This window comes from Stegostoma tigrinum, chromosome 16 (genome assembly GCF_030684315.1).
Source record: "Stegostoma tigrinum isolate sSteTig4 chromosome 16, sSteTig4.hap1, whole genome shotgun sequence".
NCBI classification, from domain to species: Eukaryota; Metazoa; Chordata; class Chondrichthyes; order Orectolobiformes; family Stegostomatidae; genus Stegostoma; species Stegostoma tigrinum.
The window spans coordinates 11,585,830-11,609,870 of record NC_081369.1 but is presented as its reverse complement, the minus strand read 5'-3'; the positions used below and the strand labels follow the sequence as shown (position 1 = coordinate 11,609,870).

The following is a 24,041-nucleotide window of genomic DNA, read 5'->3' as shown; positions in this document are numbered from 1 at the left end:
GTGTCAGGTCAGGGAGGCGGGGATGAGAAGGACGGTTGGACATCAGATAAGGCTGGGGGTGGGGAGATTTTGAAACTGGTGCATTCTAACGTTTAGGCCATCGGGCTGTAGGCTCCTGAGGCAGAATATGAGGTGTTACTCCTCCAGTTTTCATGTGGAATCATTGTGGCACTGGAGGAGCCCAGGATGGACATGTCACCCAAGAAGAGAGGGGGGAGTTAAAATGGTTAGCGACTAGATGGTGATTATAGTGTATGGAGCACAGGTGCTCTGCAAATCTGTGACTGAGTCTATGTCTAGTGTCACTGATAAAGAGGAGGTCACATCAGGAGTAACAGATATAGGAGACCGGGTTGAAGGATGTACAGGTGAACCCCTGTTGGATATGGAAACTTTGTCTTGGGCCTTGGATGGAGGTGAGAGGGGAGGTGTAGGAGCATGTGTAACACCTCCTGCGCTTGCAGGGAAAGGCACCCGGTTTGGTGGGATTGGTGGGAAGTGTGGAGTGGGCGAGTGAGTCGCAGAGTGAGCGGTACCTATGAAAGGCAGTTAGGGTTGGGGAGGAAAATATCTCTTTGGTGGTGGGGTCAGATTGTAGGTGGTGGTGATGGCAGAGGATGATGCGCTGCATGCAGATGTTGGTGGGCTGGTTTGCGAGGACCAGGGAGACTCTGACTTTATTTCCTTTGGGGAAAGGAAGTTTGAGGGCAGAAGTGTGGGAATTTCAAGAGATGCATTTTTGATCAATGGAGGGGAAGTCATGGTCCTTGAAGTAGGATCTGGGATGTCCGTGAGCGGAACACTCCAACTTGGGAGCAGATGCGGTGCAGCCAGAGCAATTGGTAGTAAGAAATTGCATTCTTTCAGCAGGGTGGGTGAGATGAGGTGTAATCAAGGTAGCTGTGGAGGCCGGTAGAATTAAAACAGATGTTGGTGTGAGAAGGTTACCGGATATAGAGACAGAGAGATCAATGAAGGGGAGGGAGGCATTGGAGATAGTCCAGGTGAATTCAAGACTGGGGTGAAAGGTTTGAGTAAAGTTGATGAACTGTTTAAGCTCTTCATGTGAGCATAGAGCAGCACTAGCACAGTCATCAATGCTGCAAAGGTAGAAGTGAGGGATACTGCTGGTGTAACAGCAGAAGAGGGACTGTTCCACGTACCCTAAGGAGGTGCAGGCATAGCTCGGACCCATATGGGTGCTCACAGCCACCCCTTTGGTTTTTAGGAAATGGGAGGATTTAAGGGACAAGTTGTTGAGGGTAAGGACAAGTTCTGTTAAGTGGATGAGGGTGTTGGTGGAGGAGGATTGGTTGGGCCTGCAGGAGAGGAGGAAGCAGAGAGCTTTTAGGCCATCTATGTGGGGGAAACAACTATATGGGGACTGGATGAAGATGAAGTTTTGGGGGCCAGGAACTTGAAAGTCCTGCAGGAGGTGGATGGCATGGGTAATGTCCTGAGTGTCGGTGGGGAGTTCCTGAATCAGGGGGAAAAGACAAAGTCAAAGTACGCAGAGATGAGTTCAGTGGGGCAGGAGTAGATATAGACAATGGGTCAACCCAAACAGTCAGGTTTGTGGATTTTGGGAAGGAGTTAGAACCGGGTGGTGTGGGGTTGGGGAACGATGAGCTTGGAGGCTATGGGTGGGAGATCTCCTGAGGTGAAAAAACGATGGATTGGTGATCGGGGTGGGATCACAATCGAGGGGGCAGTAGGAGGAGGAGTCAGAGTGTTAATGCACCATACCACTATTGCATGTCCCTCTTATCCATAGATTTGAAGGCGAGGCTGGGGTTGGAGCAGAAGGAGTGGAGAGCTGTGCATTCTGTTGGGGAAGAGGTTGGAGTGAGAGGGGTGGAGAGATTAGGGCGAGCGATGTTGCAAATGGCAGTTGGAGATGAAAAGGTCGAGGGAAGGTAGGAGGTCATGGTGTGGTGTCCAGGAGCATGAGGTTTATTGGAGGCTGAAGGAGGTACCGGCACAGGGTGCTTTAGACTCCCTGTGAAAGAAATAGGGGCGTAAGCTGAAAAAGAGTTCAACATCCAGGTGTGAACGCAATTCATTGATTTGTGGGGGCAGGGGAATGAAGGTAAATTCTTTGCTGAGGACTGATCATTCAACCTCGGTGAGGGGTAGGTCTTGTGGGGTTCGGTGGTGAATATCTGGCTTGAGGCTGGAGTTAGGTGTAGAGCTGAGCTGGGAGTGGGAGTGGAGACTGTCTGAGGAGTGTATGGGGATGGTCACGTAGGTGGAAGCGAAAATGACATCAGCAGTGCAAGTGATGCCACTGGCATCGGAGATACAGCGTTCCAGTCAGATGTCCCAGATGGCCTCCTACTTCAAGGACTGTAACATCTCCCCCGCAGTTGATCGAAAGTGCCATCAAATGCGCCTCTTGAATTTCCCACACTTCTGCCCTCAAAGCCCCTCGTCCAAATAAAAATAAAGACAGAGTCTCCCTGGTCCTCATAAACCACCCCACCAACCTCCGGATCCAGCGCTTCATCCTCTGCCACTTTCACCACCTACAATCCGACCCCACCACCAAAGACATATTTCCCTCCCCAGCCCTATCTGCCTTTCATAGGTACTGCAACTCTGCGACTCTCTCGTCCAGTCCACATCAATCCCACCACACTGGACACCATTCCCTGCAAGCGCAGGTGGTGTTACACATGCCCCCTACACCTCCCTTCTCACCTCCATCTGAGGCCCAAGACAAACTTTCCAAATCTGACAGAGGTTCACCTGTACATCCTCCAACCTGGTTTACTGTATCCATTGCTCCCGATGTGACCTCCTTTACATCAGTAAGACCAAACGTAGACTCTGTGACAGATTTGCAGAGCACCTGCGCTCCATATGCTATAATCAACAATGCCATCCAGTTGCTAACCATTTCAACTCCCCTCCCATTCCTACACCCTGGGTGACATGTCCATCCTGGGCCTCCTCAAGTGCCACAGTGATGTCACAAGCAAACTGGAGGAACAACACCTCATATTCCGTCTTGGGAGTCTACAAGCCTGATGGCCTAAACATGGAATTCACCAGTTTCACATTCTCTCCACCCCTGTCCTTATCCGATGTCCAACCCTCCCTCCCATCCCCACCTCCTTATCTAAACAGTACCTGTCCATCTCCTTCCCCACCTATCCAACTCACCCTTTCAACTGACCAATCCCCACTGCTCCTACCTCCATCCACCTATTGCCATCCTATCTACTTTTCCCCAGTCCCACCCTTCTTCCCTCTATTTATTTCCCAGCTCCCTTCACCCTCCCCAGTCCTAATGAAAGGTCTAGGCCCAAAACATTAACTCTCCAATCCTCTGATGTTGCCTGACCTCCAGCTCCAAACTGTATTGACTCTGACTTGAGGATCTGCAGTTTTTGCTATCTCTGAATGAACTGTCAGTGTCTCTTTGTCATGTTCAAATCTCTCAAGTGTGAACTGAATGCTCAATAGTATGACAAAGGCGAAAATACTACCAACTGATCCATGGCTCACAAAGTACAATTTCAAGATTTGTAAGTAGTTAAAACTGAAGACTATTACAATAAAATTGGGGAAGAGCAATTATAATGTGATTAGGCAAGACTTAGGAAGCATAGAATGGGGTAGCAAAATGCAGGGGATGGGGACAATCGAAATGTGGAGCTGGTTTAAGGAACAGATATTGCGTGTCCTTGACAGGTATGTCCCTGTCAGGCAGGGAGGAAGTGATAAGGGAAGGGAACCGTGGTTTACTAAAGAAATTGTATCTCTTGTTAAGTGGAAGAGGGAGGCTTATGTGACGATGAGATGGGATGGTTCAGATGAGGCGTTGGAGAATTACAGATTGGCTAGGGAGGATTTAAAGAGAGAGTTAAGAAGAGCAAGGAGGGAACATGAGCAGACGTTAGCAGGTAGAATAAAGGAGAACCCTAAAGCTTTCTATCGATATGTCAGGAATAAGAGGATGACTAGGGTAGGAATAGGGCCAATCAAAGATAGAAGTGGGAAGTTGTGTGTGGACCTGGTGGAGATCAGAGAGGTGCTAAACGAATATTTCTCATCTGTTTTCACTCAGGAAAAGGAGAATATTGTAGAGGAGAAGACTGAGTTACGGGCTACTAGAATTGAAAGGATTGAGGTTAGTAAGGAGGAGGTGTTATCAATTCTAGAAGGTGTGAAGGTAGATAAATCCCCTGGGCCGGATGGGATTTTTCCAAGGATTCTCTGGGACGCTAGGGAGGAGGTGGCGGAGCGTTTGGCCTTGATCTTTGAGTCCTCATTGTCTACAGGTTTAGTACTAGAGGACTGGAGGATTGCGAATGTTGTGCCCTTGATCAATAAGGGCAGTAGCGATGACCCAGGTAATTATAGATCTGTGAGCCTTACGTCTATAGTAGGAAAAGTTTTGGAAAGGATTATAAGAGATAGGATTTATAACATCTAGCAAGCAACAATTTGATTAGAGATAGTCAACATGGATTCGTCAAGGATAGGTCGTGTCTCACAAACCTCATTGGGTTTTTTGAGAAGGTGACCAAACATGTGGCTGAAGGTAGGGCAGTTGACGGGCGTACATGGACTTCAGTAAAGCCTTTGATAAGGTTCCACATGGTAGGTTATTGGAGAAAATACAGAGGCATGTGACTGAGGGAGATTTAGCAGTTTGGATTAGAAACTGGCTTTCTGTAAGGCGGCAACGAGCGGTGGTTGATGGAAAATATTCAGCCTGGAGTCCGGTTACTAGTGGTGTGCCTCAAGGATCTGTTTTGGGATCACTGCTGTTTGTCATTTTTATAAATGACTTGGATGCAGGCATAGATGGATGGGTTAGTAAGTTTGCAGATGACATTAAAGTCGGTGGAGTGGTGGACAGTGTGGAAGAATGTTGCAGGTAGCAGGGAGACTTGGATAAACTGCAGAATTGGGCTGAAAGATGGCAAATGGAGTTCAGTGCAGATAAATTTGAGGTGATTCACTTTGGGAAGAATAATAGGAAGGCAGAATACTGGGTCAATGGAAAGATTTTTGGCAGTGTGGATGTGCAGAGGGATCTTGGTGTCCATGTACATAGATCCCTGAAAGTTGCCACCCAGGTTGATAGTGCTGTTAAAAAGGCTTATGGTGTGTCAGGTTTTATTGGTAAAGGGATTGAGTTCTGGAGCCGTAATGTCATGCTGCAACTGTACAAAACGCTAGTGCGGCCTCACTTGGAATATTGAGTGCAGTTCTGGTCGCCCCATTACAGGAAGGATATGGAAGCATTGGAAAAGGTGCAAAGGAGATTTACCAGGATGTTGCCTGGTCTGGAGCAAAAGCCTTATGAAGAAAGGCTGAGGGACTTGGGTCTGTTCTCACTGGAGAGAAGAAGGCTAAGAGGGGATTTAATAGAGACATTCAAGATGACCAGAGGATTAGATAGAGTGTACAGTGACAGTCTTTTTCCAAGGATGATGATGTCAGCTTGTACAAGGGGGCATAGCTACAAATTGAGGGGTAATAGATTTAAGACAGATGTCAGAGGCAGGTTCTTCACTCAGAGTGGTAAGGGCATGAAACGCCCTGCCTGCCAATGTAGTGAACACAACCACATTAGGGGCATTTGAACAGTCCTTGGATAAGCATATGGATGATGATGGGATAGTGCAGGGGGATGGGCTTAGATTAGTTCATAGGCCGGCGCAACATTGAGGGCCGAAGGGCCTGTTCTGCGCTGTATTGTTCTATGTTCTATCTATAAAATATGAAACACATATAAGATGTGCATACTTAACAAAATAGTCCAAGTGAACCTTCTCTGAACTACTTCAAAACATCTTGTAAAGATGCAGTAAAACTTCTCTCCTCTTATATTCCAAATCCTTTGAAGTAAGGGCCAATATTTCATGATCCTTCCTGGTCGCCTGTGGCACCTTTGTGCTGGCTTTCTTTGTTTCATGCACAAGTACTCTGAATCCCTTCGTGTTGCAGTTTTCTGCAGTTTCTCTCTATTTAAATAACATTCTATACTTTTGTTCTCTCTTCCAAAATGAACAACTTCATGTTTTCCCGCATTATTCTCCCTTTGCCAAAATTTTCCTACTCACCTAACCCATCAATATATCTCTGTACACTGTTAGTATCCATCTCGCAATTGCCTTTCCACCAATTTTGTGTCAACTGCAAATTTCACTACAGTATATTCAACTTCTTCCTCCAAGTCAATAATATATATTGCGAACAGTTGTGAATCTTGCACTTATCTCTGTGGAACCCTAATGGTTACCAGATGCCTAAAAAAAAACCCATATCCCCACTCTCATTTCCTGCTCATTAGCTAATTCTCTATCAATATAGTCTCTCCAACACCATTGCCTCTTATCTTTTTATTTAACATTGTGTGATGTACCTCATCCCATACTTTCTGGAAGTCCAAATATAACATATTTGCTGGTTCCCCTCTCTCCACCACCAATGAAACTTCCTTGAAAAACTCTAATAAAGTTAGCCAGACATGATTTCCCTTTCATGAAGCCATGATGACTTTGTTTGATTAGATTATGACTTTCCAGATGGGCTGCTATTATTTCCTTAATAATTGATTGCAACATCTTTCTGACAATAGTTCTTAGATGAAGAAGGGTCTTAGGACCATTGTGCGCCACCGTACACATATGGAACTATGGACTAAATGGTTCAATTCTTTTAAAGCTCTTACCTTGATCGAGTTTAACCAATCCTGCAACAATAATGATGGAAAGGCCAAGCAATTTGGCAAATGTGAGTGCATCTTGTACTCTGGTTGCCCAATTCACATTGGCACAGTTTATAAAAGTAAGCAGACCTGCATATGAAAATTACAAAGATGTAACATTGAAGTAACTGCTGGGATTTCAAATGCACATATATTTAACTTGACTCATTGGTCTCATATATCCAGTTTGCTTACTTAGATCCAGTTTAAATTATACAGTCATAATTTCAACAGAATAGAATAATGAATTCTTCGTTGAGTTAACCATTTCATGCTGTAGCCAGAAGTTCTCATTATTATTTCTAATTTTGGGGGGGGGGGGTGGAGAGGAGTCTGTTACATAATGACTAACATGCCACCCCGTAGGATAAAATTTCTCAACCTACCACCTGCCAATCAGCTGATTAAGGTCTGAAAGATATGCAAGGCCTTTCAGTCCTTGACAACAAAAAAGCTGTCCAAAAATCCACTGGTCGAGAAGACTTTTTTCTTCTTTTCCTACCATGGAAATCATGGGAGAGGAGGATCATGGGGTTCAGAGACAAAAGGCAGAAGCCCAGCATTTATGCCTCTGCTTTACCCCAGGTTGGGGTAGTTGGAGTCCCTCACCCACGTGGGAAAGTTGCTAATATTTCCTGGTTCGGAAACTAGGCAACTTCTTGCTCGCTGGGAAGCTAAGTGGTCAGTTAGATGATAAGTTGAAGCTGTGAGTTGGCCATTAATTGACCACTTTAAGGGCCTTAAGTTGCTGGTGCTTCTCACTCAATATTTCTTCGTAGAGAAGAGTTGAGTTTCTGTTTGGGACCAACTCATTACTTTATCTCTGAATTTGAATTGGATTGCGTTTATTATCATGGGTATTCCAAGTACAGGAGTACAGTGACAGTGAAAAATTTACAAAGTTGTTCCGCATGGCACCACCTTAGGTACAAAGTACCTAGGTACAAATCTTGGATAGAAAACAGAGAGATTAAAACCAAACTTACAGTACCTTACAGTTATCATAGTATGTTAGAAAATAAGAACTAAAGTAAAACATAGAAACATAAAAGATAGGAGCAGGAAGAGGCCATTTGGCCCTACAAGCCTGCACTGCCATTATTCAAGATTATGGCTGATAGTCTAAATCAATAGTCTAATTCTGATTTCTCCCCATAACCTTTGATCCCATTCGCCCCAATGCTATATCTAGCCGCCTCCTGAATACGTCTAATGTTTTGGCATCAATTACTTCCTGTGGTAATGAATTCCGCTGGCTCATTGCTCTTTGGGTGAAGAAATATCTCCTTATTTCCACCCTAAATGGTCTACCCCAAATCCTCAGACTGTGAACCCTGGTTCTGGACACACCCATCATCGGGAACATCCTCCTTGCATCTACCCTGTCTAATCCTGTTAGCATTATATAAGTCTCTATGAGATCTCCCCCTCCCACCATTCATCCAGTGAAAACAATCCTAACCTCATAAATTTCTCCTCATATGCCAGTCACGCTATCCCTGGAATCAGTTTGGTAAACTTTTGCTGCACTTACTGAGAGCAAGAGCATCCTTCCTCAGAAAAGGAGACCAAAACTGCACATTATAGGTGTGGCCTCACCAAGGCCCTGTATAACTGCAACAAAACATCACTACTCCTATACTCAAAAGCTCTTGCAATGAAGGTCAACATACCATTTGCCTTCTTTACTACTTGCTACACCTACATGATTACCTTCAATAACTAGTGCAAAAAGGATACTCAGGTTCCGCTGTACATTCCCCTCCCCCATTTTACAGCCATTCAGGTAGTAATCTGTCTTCTCGTTTTTGCTTCCAATGTGAATAACCTCACATTTATCCAAATTATACTGCACCTGCCATTGATATGCCCACTCGCCCAACCTGACAGGATCATGCTGAAGGATTTCTGCATCCTTCTTCACCCTCTCAACCAACCTGGTATCACCTGCAAGCTTGGAGATTTTACATTTTGTTCCTTTATCTAAATCATTAACGTATATTGTGAATAGCTGGTGTCCCAGCACACATCCCTTTGGTACCCCACGAGTTACTGCCTGGCAATTTGTAAAGGACCCATTAATTCATAGTCTTTGTTTCCTATCTACCAACTAGTTTTCTGTCCATCTCAACACACTTCCCTCAATCCCATGAGCTTTAATCTTTCACAATAATCTCTGCTGCGGCACTTTCTTAAATACTTCTTGAAAGTCCAAATATACCACGTCGACTGGTACCGCACCTTGTCAACTCTACTCGTTACATTTTCTCAGAATTCCAGCAGATTTGTCAAGCATGATTTCCCCTTCATAAATTCATGCTGACTCTGTCCGATCCTGCCTCTGCTTTCTAAATGCACCGTTATAAAGTCCTCGATAGTGGTCTTGAGAAATTTCCCCACTATCAATGTTAGGTTTATTGGTGTATAATTCCTTTTTTCTCTCTACCTCTTTTTTGAAAACTGGAGTGACATTAGCTATGCTCCAATCTGCAGGGACTGTTTGAGTTTACAGAATTCTGGAAGATGACTGCCAATGCATCCACTATTTCTTGAGCTACTTCCTTAAGTACTCTGGGATGTAGATTATCAGGTCCTGGGGATTTGTCCACCTACAATCCCATCAATTTTCCCAGCACCATATCTCTACAAATATTCATCTCTCTCAATTTGTCCCTCTCATGAAGCTTTGCATTCTTCAAAATTTCATATAAATCATAGAATCCCTACAGTGTGGAAACAGGCACATCCGCCCAACAAGCCCACGTCAACCCTCTGAGCATCCCACTTAATCCATCCCCCTCTAACCCACCTGAACATCCAGAACACTATGGGCAATTTAACATGGCCAATCCAACTAGCCTGTAATTCTTTGGACTGTGGGAGGAAACCGGAGTACCTGGAGGAAACCCACGCAGACATGGGGAGAACGTGCAAACATCACACATACAATTACCCGAGGGTGGAAGTGAACCTGGGTCCCAGGTGCTGTGAGGCAGCAGGGCCAACCACTGAGTCACCGTGCCGCCTTATTTGTGTGGACTCCAGTACAACACCATCTCTTTTCTGGCGATAATGAGAACTGCAGATGCTGGAGAATCCAAGATAACAAAGTGTGGAGCTGGATGAACACAGCAGGCCAAGCAGCATCTCAGGAGCACAAAAGCTGACATTTCGGGCCTAGACCCTCCATCACCTGATGAAGGGTCTAGGCCCGAAGAGTCAGCTTTTGTGCTCCTGAGATGCTGTTTGGCCTGCAGTATTCATCCAGCTCCACACTTTGTTATCTCTTTTCTGGTGTCTGATTTGTGTCCTCTTTTGTGAAGACAGCACCAAAATATGTATTCAGTTCCTCAGCTATTTCTTTGTCCCCTATTATACGTTGCCGTATTTCCGTCTACAGGCGACCTACAGTAGTCTTCACCAATCTCGTTCTCTCCATGTAGCTATAGAAACTCTTAGTGTCCATCTTCATGTTCCTTGCAAGTTTACTTTCATATGATATTTTCCCCTTCTGAATAAATCCCTTGGTCATTCTTTGCTGAATTCTAAACTGCTCCCAATCCTCAGACATATTATTTTTCTTGGTCAATCTGTATGCTTCTTCCTTGGATTGGATACTATCTCTGATTTCCTTTGTAAAGCATGGGCTGGCCTTCTTACCCATTTTATTCCTGTCTGGCACAAAAGCAAACAGTTGTTGCACACCCCCCATGTGTTACTTGAATGTTTGCCATTACCTATCCACTGTCATTTCTTTAAGTAACTCTGCCCAATCTATTGAGGCCAATCACACCTCGTATCTTCATAAGTTTCCTTTATCAAGATTCACAACCCTAGTCTCTGAATCAACTACCTCACTCTCCAACTCAATAAAAAATTCTGCCATGTTACAGTTGCTCATCTCCAAGGGGTCTTGCATAGCTGCATTGGCAATGATTTCCTTCTCATTACACAGTACCCAGTCTAAGATGGCCTTCTCTCCAGTTGATTCCTCCGCATGTTGGTCAAGAAAACCATCCCGTATAAATTCCAAGAATTCCTCCTCTATAGCATTGTAGCTAATTTGATTTGCCCAATCTATGTGCACATTGCAATCACCCATGATCACTGATAGTCCCCTACTACATGCATCTCTAATTTTTTGTTTAATGCCATTCCCAACATCACCACTGCAGTTTAGGGATCTGTAGATGGGACCCACTAATGTTTTTTGCCCCTTGATATTTCTCAACTTACCCACTCAGACTTCACATTGTCAGAGCTAATATCCTTTCTCAAAATTGTGTTAATTTCTTCCTTAACTAGCAACGCCTCTTCCTTTTTGCCTGTCTTTTCTAAATACTGAATATCCTGGGACACCTGAGTTCCTATCCCTGGTCACCCTGCAGCATGTCTCTGTAATCCCAATTATATCGTATCGGTTTACATCTATTTACGTGATTTCTTCATCCACTTTATTGCAACTGTTCTGTGCATTAAGGCACAAAGCCTTTAAGTTTGGCTTTTTAACATTGTTTGTCTTGCTCTTATTTTTCTCAACAGCCCTGTTTGAATTTTGTCCTTAGTTTCTCTGCGTATTACTTTTCTTATTACCTTTTCTACCTTTTGTTTTTGTTTTTGTCTTTGCTCACCCCTTCTCTGACTCCTTACAAACATAAATATTACAGTCTTTCTGTAAAGGGCTTACAGTGTATCAATGCAGGGTGCTTCCACATGTGGTCTGATCAGGCTTGCGAGACACTGACAACCTGCAACAGTCCCCAGTCCAACAACTGGCCCCGCACTGGGCACGCTGGCCATCCTGTTGTGCTTGGGTCTCTAGACCCCTGGTCGTCCCCACATTGCCTGGGTCTCTGGCCTGCTGGACATCTCAGCTCTGTCCGCTGTCCTTGCTCTGCTCAGTCCTTGAGCCTACTCTGCTCCATACCTTCAGCCTGTTTTATTCGGCCCTCATCCGCTCCAATGATGTCACTGCCACACTAAGGTAAGTATATTTAAAATTGCAGGAACAGAAATTACTAACAGGAGTAGGCCATTCAACCCTTCAATTCTGCTCCTGCATTCAATGTAATCATTACTGATTATTCAACTCCCTTCATCCTGCATTCCCCCTATACCCTTTGATCCCTTTAGCCTTCAGACCTATATCTAATTTGTTCTTTGAAAACACCCAAAATTCTGACTTCAAACATCTTGTGCGGCAGGGAATTCCATAGCTACTGAGTAAAAAATTTCTTGCCACCACCATTGAGGGGAAACCATTCCACAACAGGAGGAGAGTGTTCACCATACACAGAGCTATCCAATTAATCCCTTTCCAGGTGCAATCTCCTCTCTTGTACTTATGCAAACGTTTTGTGAGGTTATTGACTTGTTTGTCGAACTGGGTTGTTTTTGTTCAGACATTTCGTCACCATGTCAGGTAACATCATCAGTGAGGCTTCCGATGAAGCAATGTTGTTCTACACAGCTTGAAATTTATACTGTCCGGTCTGCAATGGTAAGCGGTGTCATTTCTGGTTTTGTTCTCTTTGGGATTGTATATGGAGTCCAATCCTATGTTTGTTGATTGCATTATGGGTTGAGAACCATGACTCGAAGAACTCCTGTGCATGTTTACGTTTGGCTTGGGCTACTATAGTTATGTTGGCCCATTTAAACTGATGGCCTTCATTGTCAAAGTGTATTGATATCAGGAAAATTGTATCAGAGATAATGGGAACTGCAGATGCTGGAGAATCCAAGATAATAAAGTGTGAAGCTGGATGAACACAGCAGGCCAAGCAGCATCTCAGGAGCACAAAAGCTGACGTTTCGGGCCTAGACCCTGGTCTAGGCCCGAAAAGTCAGCTTTTGTGCTCCTGAGATGCTGCTTGGCCCACTGTGTTCATCCAGCTTCACACTATATTATCTTGATATCAAGAAAGTTTGCTGTGTCGTTTTGCTGAAAGGTGATGTTTGCGTATTCTGATGACTAGTTTCCGTCCTGTCTGTCCAATGTAATGTTTATGGCAGTCATTGCATGGTATTTTGTAAACTACATTGGTTCTGCATGAAGTGGAATGGAGTCCTTAATCCTTGTGAGTGTTTGTTGTCGTGTGGCTGTGGGTTTGTGTGCTATCATGACTCCTGGTGGTCATTGGAGTCTTGTTGTCAGTTCTGACATGTTCTTGATGTAAGGCAGTGTGGCCGGTGTGTTTGGGCGTAGCGTGTCCTATTGTTGCTGTCTATTTAGGAGGCACCTGTGGATGAAGTGGCAGGGATATCCGCTCAGAGCAAAGATTTTGTATAGGTGCTCTTCCTCTTCCCTGCAAAAACAAGCCAGCTTGGCAAGCAACTCAACAACCTCACCCACGACTTGAGCTACAAATCTTTGCAAAAACCTCAAATTTTAAAAGTGTTCTCTGATTACCACCCTTCTTGTTTGTGGAAAAAGTCTTTCTTATAATTTCTATCAAAATTATCTATTTAAATGCGTTAATGGAGTTAAGTAGTTTCAGTTAGTTTGAGGTTTAGTTTTTAGTTAGAAATGTCTTCAGTAAAAACAAATGGGACAAAGCTATAGAACCACAGATGTACAGAGATAGGATAAAGAATGGGGACACAACAGGGCAAGGCCTAGGATGCAAAGAATGACGGAGCAGGGGGCCCAATAGTCCACAAAATCGGAAAAGGAGGTAAAGCCTTGGGTAAAATTCAAACAAATGCCTGCTGTAGATTTTTTTTCAATCAGACTGTTTTGCCTGTTTTAAACTGTGAGAAAAAAACTAAACCACACTTGGACACCTGGTCAATACACGGTCAGAGATAGAAAGGACTGCCAACGCTCGAGTCTGAGATAACAGTGTGGAGCTGGAGGAACACAGCAGGCCAGGCAGCATCAGAGGAGCAGGAAAGCTGACGTTTCAGGTTGGGACCCTTCTTCAGAAAATGAAGAAGGGTTCCGACCCAAAAGGTCAGCTTTCCTGTTCCTCTGATGCAGCCTGGCCTGCTGTGTTCTTCCAGCTCCACACTGTGTTATCTCTGGTCAATATACAGTGAATCGTTCAGAAAATAATTCACTGTATGACTTGTGTACAAAAGCTGGAGATCTGAAACTTTGCAAAGTTAGTCTTATAACTGATAAGAATGATTCTCCCTAATATCCTTGAATAAACAAGCATTATCTTGACTGCGTCTCCTGGCAGCTTGTCAAGTTCAATGATTACAGAACCTAAGTAGTCGGCAGGATCTTTCGTCACCTTCCCAGGTCTAGCACAGCATTTGGTTCAGTACATTTTTTATTACGTATAGTTGTGGCAGAGAACTACACAGGCCTGACATGACTGAGATCCAAAGGATTTGGAACACTCAGAACAGATAGGTGAGGGAGTAAAACTGCATTAGCAGGACAGGAGATCCAAAGCTGCACAGACAGGTCAGACCCCTAAGGAGTTGCTAGTGCAACATGACCATGCAGTTGGGAGATTATGACCATGCAGGTTCGTGAATGTCTGAAGAAAAGATACAAAAGAAGCTTCTGGAAAAAAAGTCAGAGCCAAATTTAAAATAGAAGTTTTATAGAAAAGTCATGTAAAATCACATGGCCTTTGAAGTATATATGAGTCTTAAGGTACTTTTGAGTTTCTTTGTTCCTTTTCCTGAAATGTAGCAGAAAAGAAACATCAAGACCAAGGGATGCAAAAAGTAAATGAACACACAGCCATACATACAAGTAGTTACTATGGAAAAACAAACTTACAGGAAAAGATGAAATTTAAAATAAAAGGAAAACTCAACAACTGTATAGGATGGACCGAGGGGCTAGAAGTTAATGATATTTTCGACAGCTGCATGAGAAAATAGATTGTACAGGATGGGAAAATAAGGTGGGAAAGTTTAGAACTGTACTTAACAAGCCACATGACCTTGAATGAGTCCTGTGAATATTTCATTATGAGCCGAAGATGACACCTGCACTTGTTTTCCCATCCAGTATTTTCTGTACCAGGCAGGAATTTTTGTCTTGCTGTATCTGCTACTTTTCTGCTCGCTTTTTTGTCACACTGAATGAGAGAGAGAGAGAATTTCATTCCAGGCTGCTGCTCCTGTTGGATTTTGCTCTGGCTCCGAAACGTGGACAGTGCCAGGAATGAACCTGAGCCTCCAGTCAAGCCATTGAATGAGGGGTCCCCAATAGACAGAAGAATGTGAGACTTTTTGCTTTTTCTGGAAAGGCATAAGACATGTTGCTTTTTCCCCCTCTTTGCCATTAATAATTACTGCTATAATTACTTATTATTGCCATTATAATATTTTATTATTATTTAATAAATATTCATATTTAAGCAAATTTCTGTTGTTGAACCTTCCCTTAATTATATTCACCTGAAACTGAAAAGAACCACTTGGATACTTGCAGTGATCCAAGACACATTTTTGGCAATGAGGACTAGAATTTGGGAAAATATTTAAGAGAAGGGAAAGGCAATCTGATGCTCTAGAGACCTTCCCTATCACAGGATGGAATGCAGCAAACTCTGGATTTGGGCCCATTTATTAGCACAGTCAGGCTCACCCAAAGAATGGAGGATGGTTATAACCGGAAAAAGAAAGAAAGGAGGGTTATTCATATAACCTGCTGTACACAAGTGATTGTGGGAAGTTTCCCCAAAAGCGAGGACAGCATACCACAAATGGCCTCAATATCGTTAATGGCTTTGCATTCTACATGTAGGGAATTGGAAAAGTACCAGGCCAAAAACAGGCAGCTTGAGGCCGCGTTGACAACAATAGAACAGTGTAACCTATCCTTAACAGAAACAGTTAAGGCAGTGCAGGAGAAAGGCGAGAAGGCAGAGGAGAAACAGAACCAGATAATATGCCATCTGGTGACGGGACAACAGAAAAAGGGAGCAAAACGCGCAATTGGAAAGTGAACCCAGTCAAAGTGCACACATTGTTAACCTTGCAATCAGACCCCGACCATTGGGTCGGGGATGTTTGGTATTCATCTGATTCAGGGTCTGAATGGATGGATAGGGGAGATGTTTCACCTCTGGTGGCACCCTCAGGAAAGGGACTCATAGCACGATCCCAGTAACTAATAAGTCAAGACAGGTAGGAGGACAAAACACACGGAATTTGAGAATTGTGAGAGAGTACTCAATGTCCGAATTGCATGATTTGGGGTGGTGCTTTACGCAGAAGTCGGGCGAACCCTTGGCCTCTTGGCTGATGAGGTCATGGGACTGCTCAAATTATGCTCAGTGGTTCAGAGCAAGGGAATCTGAGAACACTAAGTGTTGATCCACAAGTGAATAGTGTCTTTAGAAACATTGGACAAGTGGATTGTTGTGGAATGCACTGACATGAGCAGTAGGAAACGAGTGCCCTTCCCCATTTGACAGGGAAGGTGATGTTGAAAGGTGGGAGAGCATACCAGAAAGTATAAAACGTTTAAGGGATTTGGCTATGCAAGCGGTGTTAATTCACCGCAGTTTCAGGGTCCAGGCCAGAAAGATTTCACAGCTGGAATGAGGAGCTGGCTAATGCAAAGTGGTCCAGACTGGATGAGAGGTGACTTGTTAGCCTTATTACGGCCTGCCCAGCAACAAGCAGTGGCATGGGTATGTTTGCTATTAGAACAGTTAGAAGATGTGGAGGCTCGTAAGCAAAGACTGAGGCCCACCCCAGCAAGCAACAAACAGGGACAAGTTGGAGATGGGGTAGGTTCGAAGGTGAAACAAAAGATAATGAGAAGGGAAATGTTCAGAGCATTATTAAAAGCAGGAATAGAGAAGAGCAAGATAGAGAGAATACCTACAGATGGAGTTGGTGGATAGTGTGGAGGGCTGCAACAGGACTTCGACACGATGCAGAGCTGGGCAAAGAAGTGGCAGATGGAATTCAACCCAGAGAAGTATGAAGTGATTCATTTTGGAAAATCAAATTTGAATGCATAATACAGGGTTAATGACGGGATTCTTGGCAGTGTGGAGGAACAGAGGGATCTTGGGGTCCAAGTCCATAGATCCCTCAAAGTTGTCACCCAAGATGATAGGGTTGTTAAGGTGGTGTATGGTGTGTTGGTTTTCATTGGCAGTGAAATTGAGTTTAGGAGCCGCGAGGTTATGCTGCAGCTCTATAAAACCCTGGTTAGACCACATTTGGAATACTGTGTTCAGTTCGGGTTACCTCATTGCAGGAGAAGCTCCAGAGATGGTGCAGAAGAGGTTTACCAGGATGTTGCCTGGACTGGAGGGCAGGTCTTATGAGGAAAGGTTGAGGGAGCTAGGAATTGGAGTGAAGGAAGATAAGAGGTGACTTAACAGAGGTGTACAAGATGATGAGAGGCATAGATAGAGGGGATAGCCAGAGACTTTTTCCCAAGGCAGAAATGACTATTAGGAGGGGGCATAATTTTAAAGTGTTTGGAGGAAGACATAGGGGAGATGTCAGAGGTGGTGGGTGCATGGAATGCATTGCTGGTGGCAGCGGTGGTGTCAGGTACATTACAGACATTCAAGCAACTCTTGGATAGGCACATGGATGATAGTAAATGTAGGGTATGCAGGGTAGTTTGATCTTAGAGTAGCATAATAGATCCACACAACATCATGGGGTGAAGGGCCTGTACTGTGTGTGCTGTATTGTTCTATACTCTATGCCACAGAATTGTTCCCCAAAGGGAAAATAAGTAAGGGAGACTAAATCAGTTGTGCAGAGGAGAAAGGAAATCACATCAACTATGTCTTCCACAACATCCCTATTCCCTAGCTTGGAGGAGGTCAGGCAGTTGTGGCGAGCAAGTCAGCCAATCAATTAGGGGTGGGGTCGGGTCTCCTTGTAAGGGCATTTGGTGGGACAACCGGAGACTTGAGGCCTCATGTCCCTATCACTGTTTGTTAGAGGAAAGGCAATGTACAGCGAGACATTGCATTATTAGACCCTGGGGCAGAAGTTAGTATTATACATGGCTATTCACAGAGTTATGTAGGGCAAAGAATGACTATTAATGGCTTTGGTGGGGCAATAACATCGGCAGTTAAAACAAATATTACAATAGCCTTGGGGAATGGACCGCCATGAATAGTCACGGTGTTGATATTCAATATATTAGAAAATATTATTGGTACGAACTTATTAAAAGGTACTACATTGCCGACCCCACTGGGCAAATTCTAGATGAACACTGCAGGCCAAGCAGCATCAGAGGAGCAGGAAGGCTGATGTTTCGGGCCTAGACCCTTCTTCAGATATTTCTGAAGAAGGGTCTAGGCTCGAAACGTCAGCCTTCCTGCTCTTCTGATGCTGCTTGACCTGCTGTGTTCATCCAGCTCTACACCTTGTTATCTCAGATTCTCCAGCGTCTGCAGTTCCAAATATCTCTGGGCAAATTCTCTTTTGTTACATGAGCTGTGAATGTTACTGTTGGCAAGACAAAATGGGAGCCCCTTGTTATTTCTCCGCCTTCACACGTGGTTTCGATGAAACAGTATCATATCCCAGTGGAGTACAAAGAAATTGGGAATACCATACAGGACCTGTTAGCTGCAGGGACTGTAGCACACGCAGTATTTGGGTACAATATCCCTGTATGGCCTGTAAAGAAGCCTGACGGAAATTAGGGAATAACAGGTGATTACTGTCAACTCAACAAATACGGTCATTCACTGTCGGTGGCCATGCCTGATGTGGTCATTGTTAGAGAAAATTTGTCACAGGGGCTGGATGCTTGGTACACAGTTATTGATCTAGCCTTTTTCTCGATACCGATAGTCCCAGAATCACAAGCTCAGTTTGCTTTCACATGAGAAGGTGGCCAATATACCTTCAGCCAGCTACCAGAAGGATACCTACACTGCCCAATCTTATGCCATGGTCTAGTAGCAAGTGACTTAGATATGTGCCTGTTGCCACCGGCCATTCAAGTAGCATATTATATTGATGACATCTTGATCTTTGGACCAACGGAAACCGTTGTGGCAGAAGCTCTAGCCGCAGTGTTACAATATATACGAGACAGAGGCTGGGAAGTGAACCCAAAAAAGATACAGGGACCAGCACAATCAGTGCAGTTTTTAGGCATTCAGTGGACGAAAGGGGATAGAGTCATCCCCGAAACAGTAAAGAATAAATTGCAGAAAATGGCTGCTCTAACAACACTGAGGCACAGAAATTTATAGGTCAGCTTGGATATTGGCACAGACATATACCTCACCTGATCACATTACTGAGACTTTTATATGCAGTTACTTGTAAGAAGGTTTTTGTGGCCGCCAAAGAGGCAATAGCACCAGCACTTCCCCTGGCCCCTCAGATAGCAGGCTTACCCTTTGAGTTACAAATATCAGTAGTACAAGATGTAGCCACTTGGAACTTAAGGTAGAGGCAAAAGGAGAAAACAATAACTTTGGGCTTCCAGTCCAGAAAACTGACTGAGGCAGCTACTTATTACAAATCATTTGAAAAGCAACTTCTGGCCTGCTACTGGACCCTAGTAGAAACTGAAGGATAGACAGGTGAGGACAAAGTTCTCCTCAGATAACAAAGTGTGGAGCTGGATGAACACAGCAGGCCAAGCAGCATCTCAGGAGCACAAAAGCTGACGTTTCCGGCCTAGACCCTTCATCAGAGAGGGGGATGGGGAGAGGGTTCTGGAATAAACAGGGAGAGAGGAGGCGGCGGACCGGAGATGGAGAGAAAAGAAGATAGGTGGAGAGGAGAGTATAGGTGGGGAGGTAGGGAGGGGATAGGTCAGTCCAGGGAAGACGGACAGGTCAAGGAGGTGGGATGAGGTTAGTAGGTAGGAAATGGAGGTGTGGCTTGAGGTGGGAGGAAGGGATGGGTGAGAGGAAGAACACGTTAGGGAGGCAGAGACAGGTTGGGCTGGTTTTGGGATGCAGTGGGGGGAGGGGATGAGCTGGGCTGGTTGTGTGATGCAGTGGGGGGAGAGGACGAACTGGGCTGGTTGTGGGATGCGGTGGGGAAAGGGGAGATTTTGAAGCTGGTGAAGTCCACATTGATACCATTGGGCTGCAGGGTTCCCAAGCGAAATATGAGTTGCTGTTACCGCAGCCTTCGGGTGGCATCCTTGTGGCACTGCAGGAGGCCAATGATGGACATGTCGTCTGAAGAATGCGAGGGGGAGTTAAAATGGTTCGTGACTGGGGGATGCAGTTGTTTATTGCGAACCGAGCTGAGGTGTTCTGCAAAGCGGTCCCCAAGCCTCTGCTTGGTTTCCCCAATGTACAGGAAGCCACACCAGGTACAATGGATACAGTATACCACATTGGCGGATGTGCAGGTGAACCTCTGCTTAATATGGAAAGTCATCTTGGTGCCTGGGATGGCGGTGAGGGAGGTGGTGTGGGGGCAAGTGTAGCACTTCCTGCAGTTGCAGGGGAAGGTGCCGGGTGTGGTGGGGTTGGAGAGCAGTGTGGAGCGAACAAGGGAGTCACGGAGAGAGTGGTCTCTCTGGAAGGCAGACAAGGGTGGGGATGGAAAAATGTCTTGGGTGGTGGGGTCGGATTGTAGATGGCGGAAGTGTCGGAGGAGGATGCGTTGTATCCGGAGGTTGGTGGGGTGGTGTGTGAGAACGAGGGGGATCCTCTGGGGCCGGTTGTGGCGGGGGCGGGGTGTGAGGGATGTATTGCGGGAAATGCGGGAGACGTGGTCAAGGGCGTTCTCGACCACTGTGGGTGGAAAGTTGCGGTCCTTGAAGAACTTGGACATCTGGGATGTGCGGGAGTGGAATGCCTCATCCTGGGAGCAGATGCGGCGGAGGTGGAGGAATTGAGAATAGGGGATGGAATTTTTGCAGGAGGGTGGGTGGGAGGAGGTGTATTCTAGGTAGCTGTGGGAGTTGGTGGGCTTGAAATGGGCATCAGTAACTAGCTGGTTCTCCTCAGGCCCGAATTACCAATTCGGATGTGGGTGTTATCTGATGTTACAACCCACTAGGCCAGGACAGCCTAATGAAGCTCCACTGTAAAATGAAAATGGTACATAGCTGAACGACCCAAGAAGGGAAAGGAAGGGATTGCAAAACCCCATGAACAAATAGCTGAATACCCACTATATGGACAAGCTCAGAGTTCTGACTGGACCATATCTTCATCTCCCATTCAATGGGAGTGGTTCAGTTTGAACAACTACCTGAAGATACTTGCCACTGTGCTTGATGCATTGATGGATCAGCCAACTGAAAGAATGGCCAACGGTGGTGGTCCACAGACGATTATCCATAGTGAAGGAGATGAGAAATCGAGCCAGTATGCCGAACTGGCAGCTGTGGTCCTAGCACTGGAAGAAGGGAGTCTGTGTCTGGACATTTATACTGACTCATGGGCAGTGACCAACAGAATAGCTGTATGGAAGGCCATCTGGCAGTCACACGACAAGATGATTGCTGGAAAACCCCTGTGGGGAACAGAACTATGGAAATAAACATGGCCAAAGGCACAGCATATGAAAATCAACTATGTTGATGCCCATGCGAACAATGGTTCAGAATCTGCTGATCACAACAATACCGTAGGTGGAATAGTAAAAGTGAGAATGGTTCAAGATGCATCTGAAGAGTACCATGCTGGAAAATGGGCGCATGAAAAATCAGGATCCTTGGGACATCACGGCACTGTGCAATCTACAAGAAACTGAGGCTTGCATGTACCCACCAATCAGGTGAAAGAAGTCATCAGTTAAGTATGAGATGTGTCAAAAGATAAAACATGTATCACATGAAAAAGTCAATGGTACAAATCAAGCAAGTAGATTGGCCTGCTCACATCTGGCAAATTGACTAAGTTAGCCCATTACTGATGATATCACTATCTGTTAACTGTGGTGGACATCTACTCTGGGCTAAAGTTAGCTTTCCTAACAACCAAAGTGAATCGGAGTAACACTGTTAAGGGCCTAGAAGGGTTGATATCCTAATATGGTAAGCCATCAGAAATACAGCCAGATAATGGCTCACACTCTGCAGGTCAACAGGTGTAGCAATGGACTGCAGACAATATTGATTACACTGGATGTTTCACTATTACCATCAAGCAGTGGGCCTTGTGGAACAAATGAATGGGTTATTAAAACAGAAAATTAAACTACTGATGCCTAGCCATTCATTACATGGGTGGCTCAAAGCTGCTGCAGGCATTATATAATTTGAACAATTGGTCTGTGAAAGGAGGGATACCCGTGAGTAGAATGTTCCAAGAGGGTGGCCAGTTAAATCCTCCGAATAAACCTACAATGTCCAACGACCTTCGTACAGGGGAAAACTATGGATACACCATCCACTGCACCTGCCTAAGCCTGGTGAGATACTTGCCCGTGGACAAGGTGATACCTATTGGATACTGTTGGCGGGGCAGGAGGTACCAGAATGTCCCAGACCAAGGGAAATTAACAAAAAGAGACTGAAGTTACGATAACTGTAAACTGATAAGATATGATTTCTTCACAGAACCAGGCAAATTTATTCTGGACGGATGCTTCTGTGGACAATTCGTCAGTTGGTAGCTGCTTAACCTAAGGCCACTGTGGTCATTAATTTGATGGTGCACCCTATTGTTATTTCATTCACACTGATGACAGTTATTTTCACTGTAGTTTTAATTTTTTGGTGTGGAATATATACTCTAATTATCGGTTCTTGTGCGGCTATTACTGATTTGCTTTGGCATTTGCAATTGTAACATGCGTTGTCAAAAATCAGCACGGGTGGAATGTATAGGATGGGCTGAAGGGCTAGTAGTTAATGATGATATTCGACAACTGCATGAGAAAATAGATTGTACAGGATGGGAAAGTAGGCTGGGACAGTTTAGAATAATTCTTAACAAGCTACATGACCTTGAATGAGTCCTGTGAACACTTCTTTACAAGCGAAAGATGACACCTGCACTTGTTTTCCCACCCTGTATTTTCTGTACCAGGCAGCAGTTTTGTCTTGCTGTATCTGCTTTTATTCTGCTCAGTTTGTCACACTGTAAAAGAGAGAGAGGCTTTTGTTCCAGGCTGCACTGCTGCTGCTGGATTTCGTTCCAGCTCGGAATCGTGAACAATGCCATGAACGAATCTAAGCCTCCAGACCAGCCACTGAGTGGCCCCGACAGGCAGAAAAACATGATACTTGTTGCTTTTTCTGGAAAGGCATGAGACTTGTTGGTTTTTTCCCCATCTTTTCTTTTCCATTTATTATTCCCATTACAATAATTTATTATTACTTAATAAACATTCACATTTAAGTAAATTGCCATTGTTGAGCCTTCTCTCAATCATACATACCCAAATTTGAAAAGAACCGCTTGGATACACGCTGTGATCCAAGACAACAACAGTTATCTGGATTTGAAATAATTTTGAGAAATGAAATTATTCAAGGTATTTAGCAATATAATTTTGGAAAACTGTGACACCTAAGTGTAAAACAATATGAAGAATGAACATGCAAGAGATGTTCATACCTGGAATCAAATAGAAGTGTTTGATTTTTATTTTAAAAATACAGTAGGAATATTTTGTTCGACAGTGAATGTTCTCTAAGACTCTTGAATGAGAATGGGAAAAGCTGTAGCAAAACCTTGCCAACGATGTTTGATATGACAGTCAAAGGCCACGAACAAAAGGGCCTTTAGAACAGTTGCAAATAAATTTCATGGGATCCTCCCACCAAATCAGGAAAAGATTTTTGTTTGGTCATTATTGACCAAATTGAGGTTCATGGGCCTTGACCCACACAAAACTGTTTAACCACTGTTGCTCGAATGATGGGAGAAGAGGCCATTACAAGACCCCTCAGTAGTCCATACTGGAAGAGGTCAACATGGAACCATGTGGTCAGCAATAGATTTCACAGATGCTCAAATGTCTGAAGAAAAGATAAAAAACGATTTTTTGGGAGAGATTTCAGAAAGCCAAGTTTACAACGCAATTTGTTTAAGAAGATTGATATTACAATTACAGATTGGGTTGGATGAGGGAATATACTTTAGAGGATCAAGTTTATAAGTTACTGAGCACAAAACAAAATTTTTCTTCACTTGCCACCTGTAGAGGTCAGGCATGGTAGAGCAAAGCAAGAGACATTAAACAGAAGGATAGCTAAAGCCATCTAGGACACGCATCTACTGCCTAACATCCTAATGGGTCTCAGGGCAACACCAAGTAATGCAACTGGATTAACTCCAAATGAGTTAATGACAGGTAGGGAAATGAGACTGCTCGGGAATATTATGACTGGTAGTGAAGAAGTATGACCCATGAGAGAGATAGTTATAATAAAATTGAGAGGTGAGCAAGCAGTGGAACAAACCAAGGTACGCAT

The 24,041-nt window shown here is 44.4% G+C and overlaps 1 protein-coding gene across 1 annotated transcript in view; it reads right to left on the bottom strand.

The window, feature by feature from the left end:
* Positions 1-24,041, bottom strand: part of LOC125459708 (Y+L amino acid transporter 2-like) — a 104,900-nt gene that overhangs the window by 44,315 nt on the left and 36,544 nt on the right. The window contains exon 3 of the mRNA XM_048546452.1: positions 6,692-6,817. Coding sequence (XP_048402409.1) covers positions 6,692-6,817 — 126 coding nt within the window. The remainder of the gene's footprint in view (positions 1-6,691; positions 6,818-24,041) is intronic.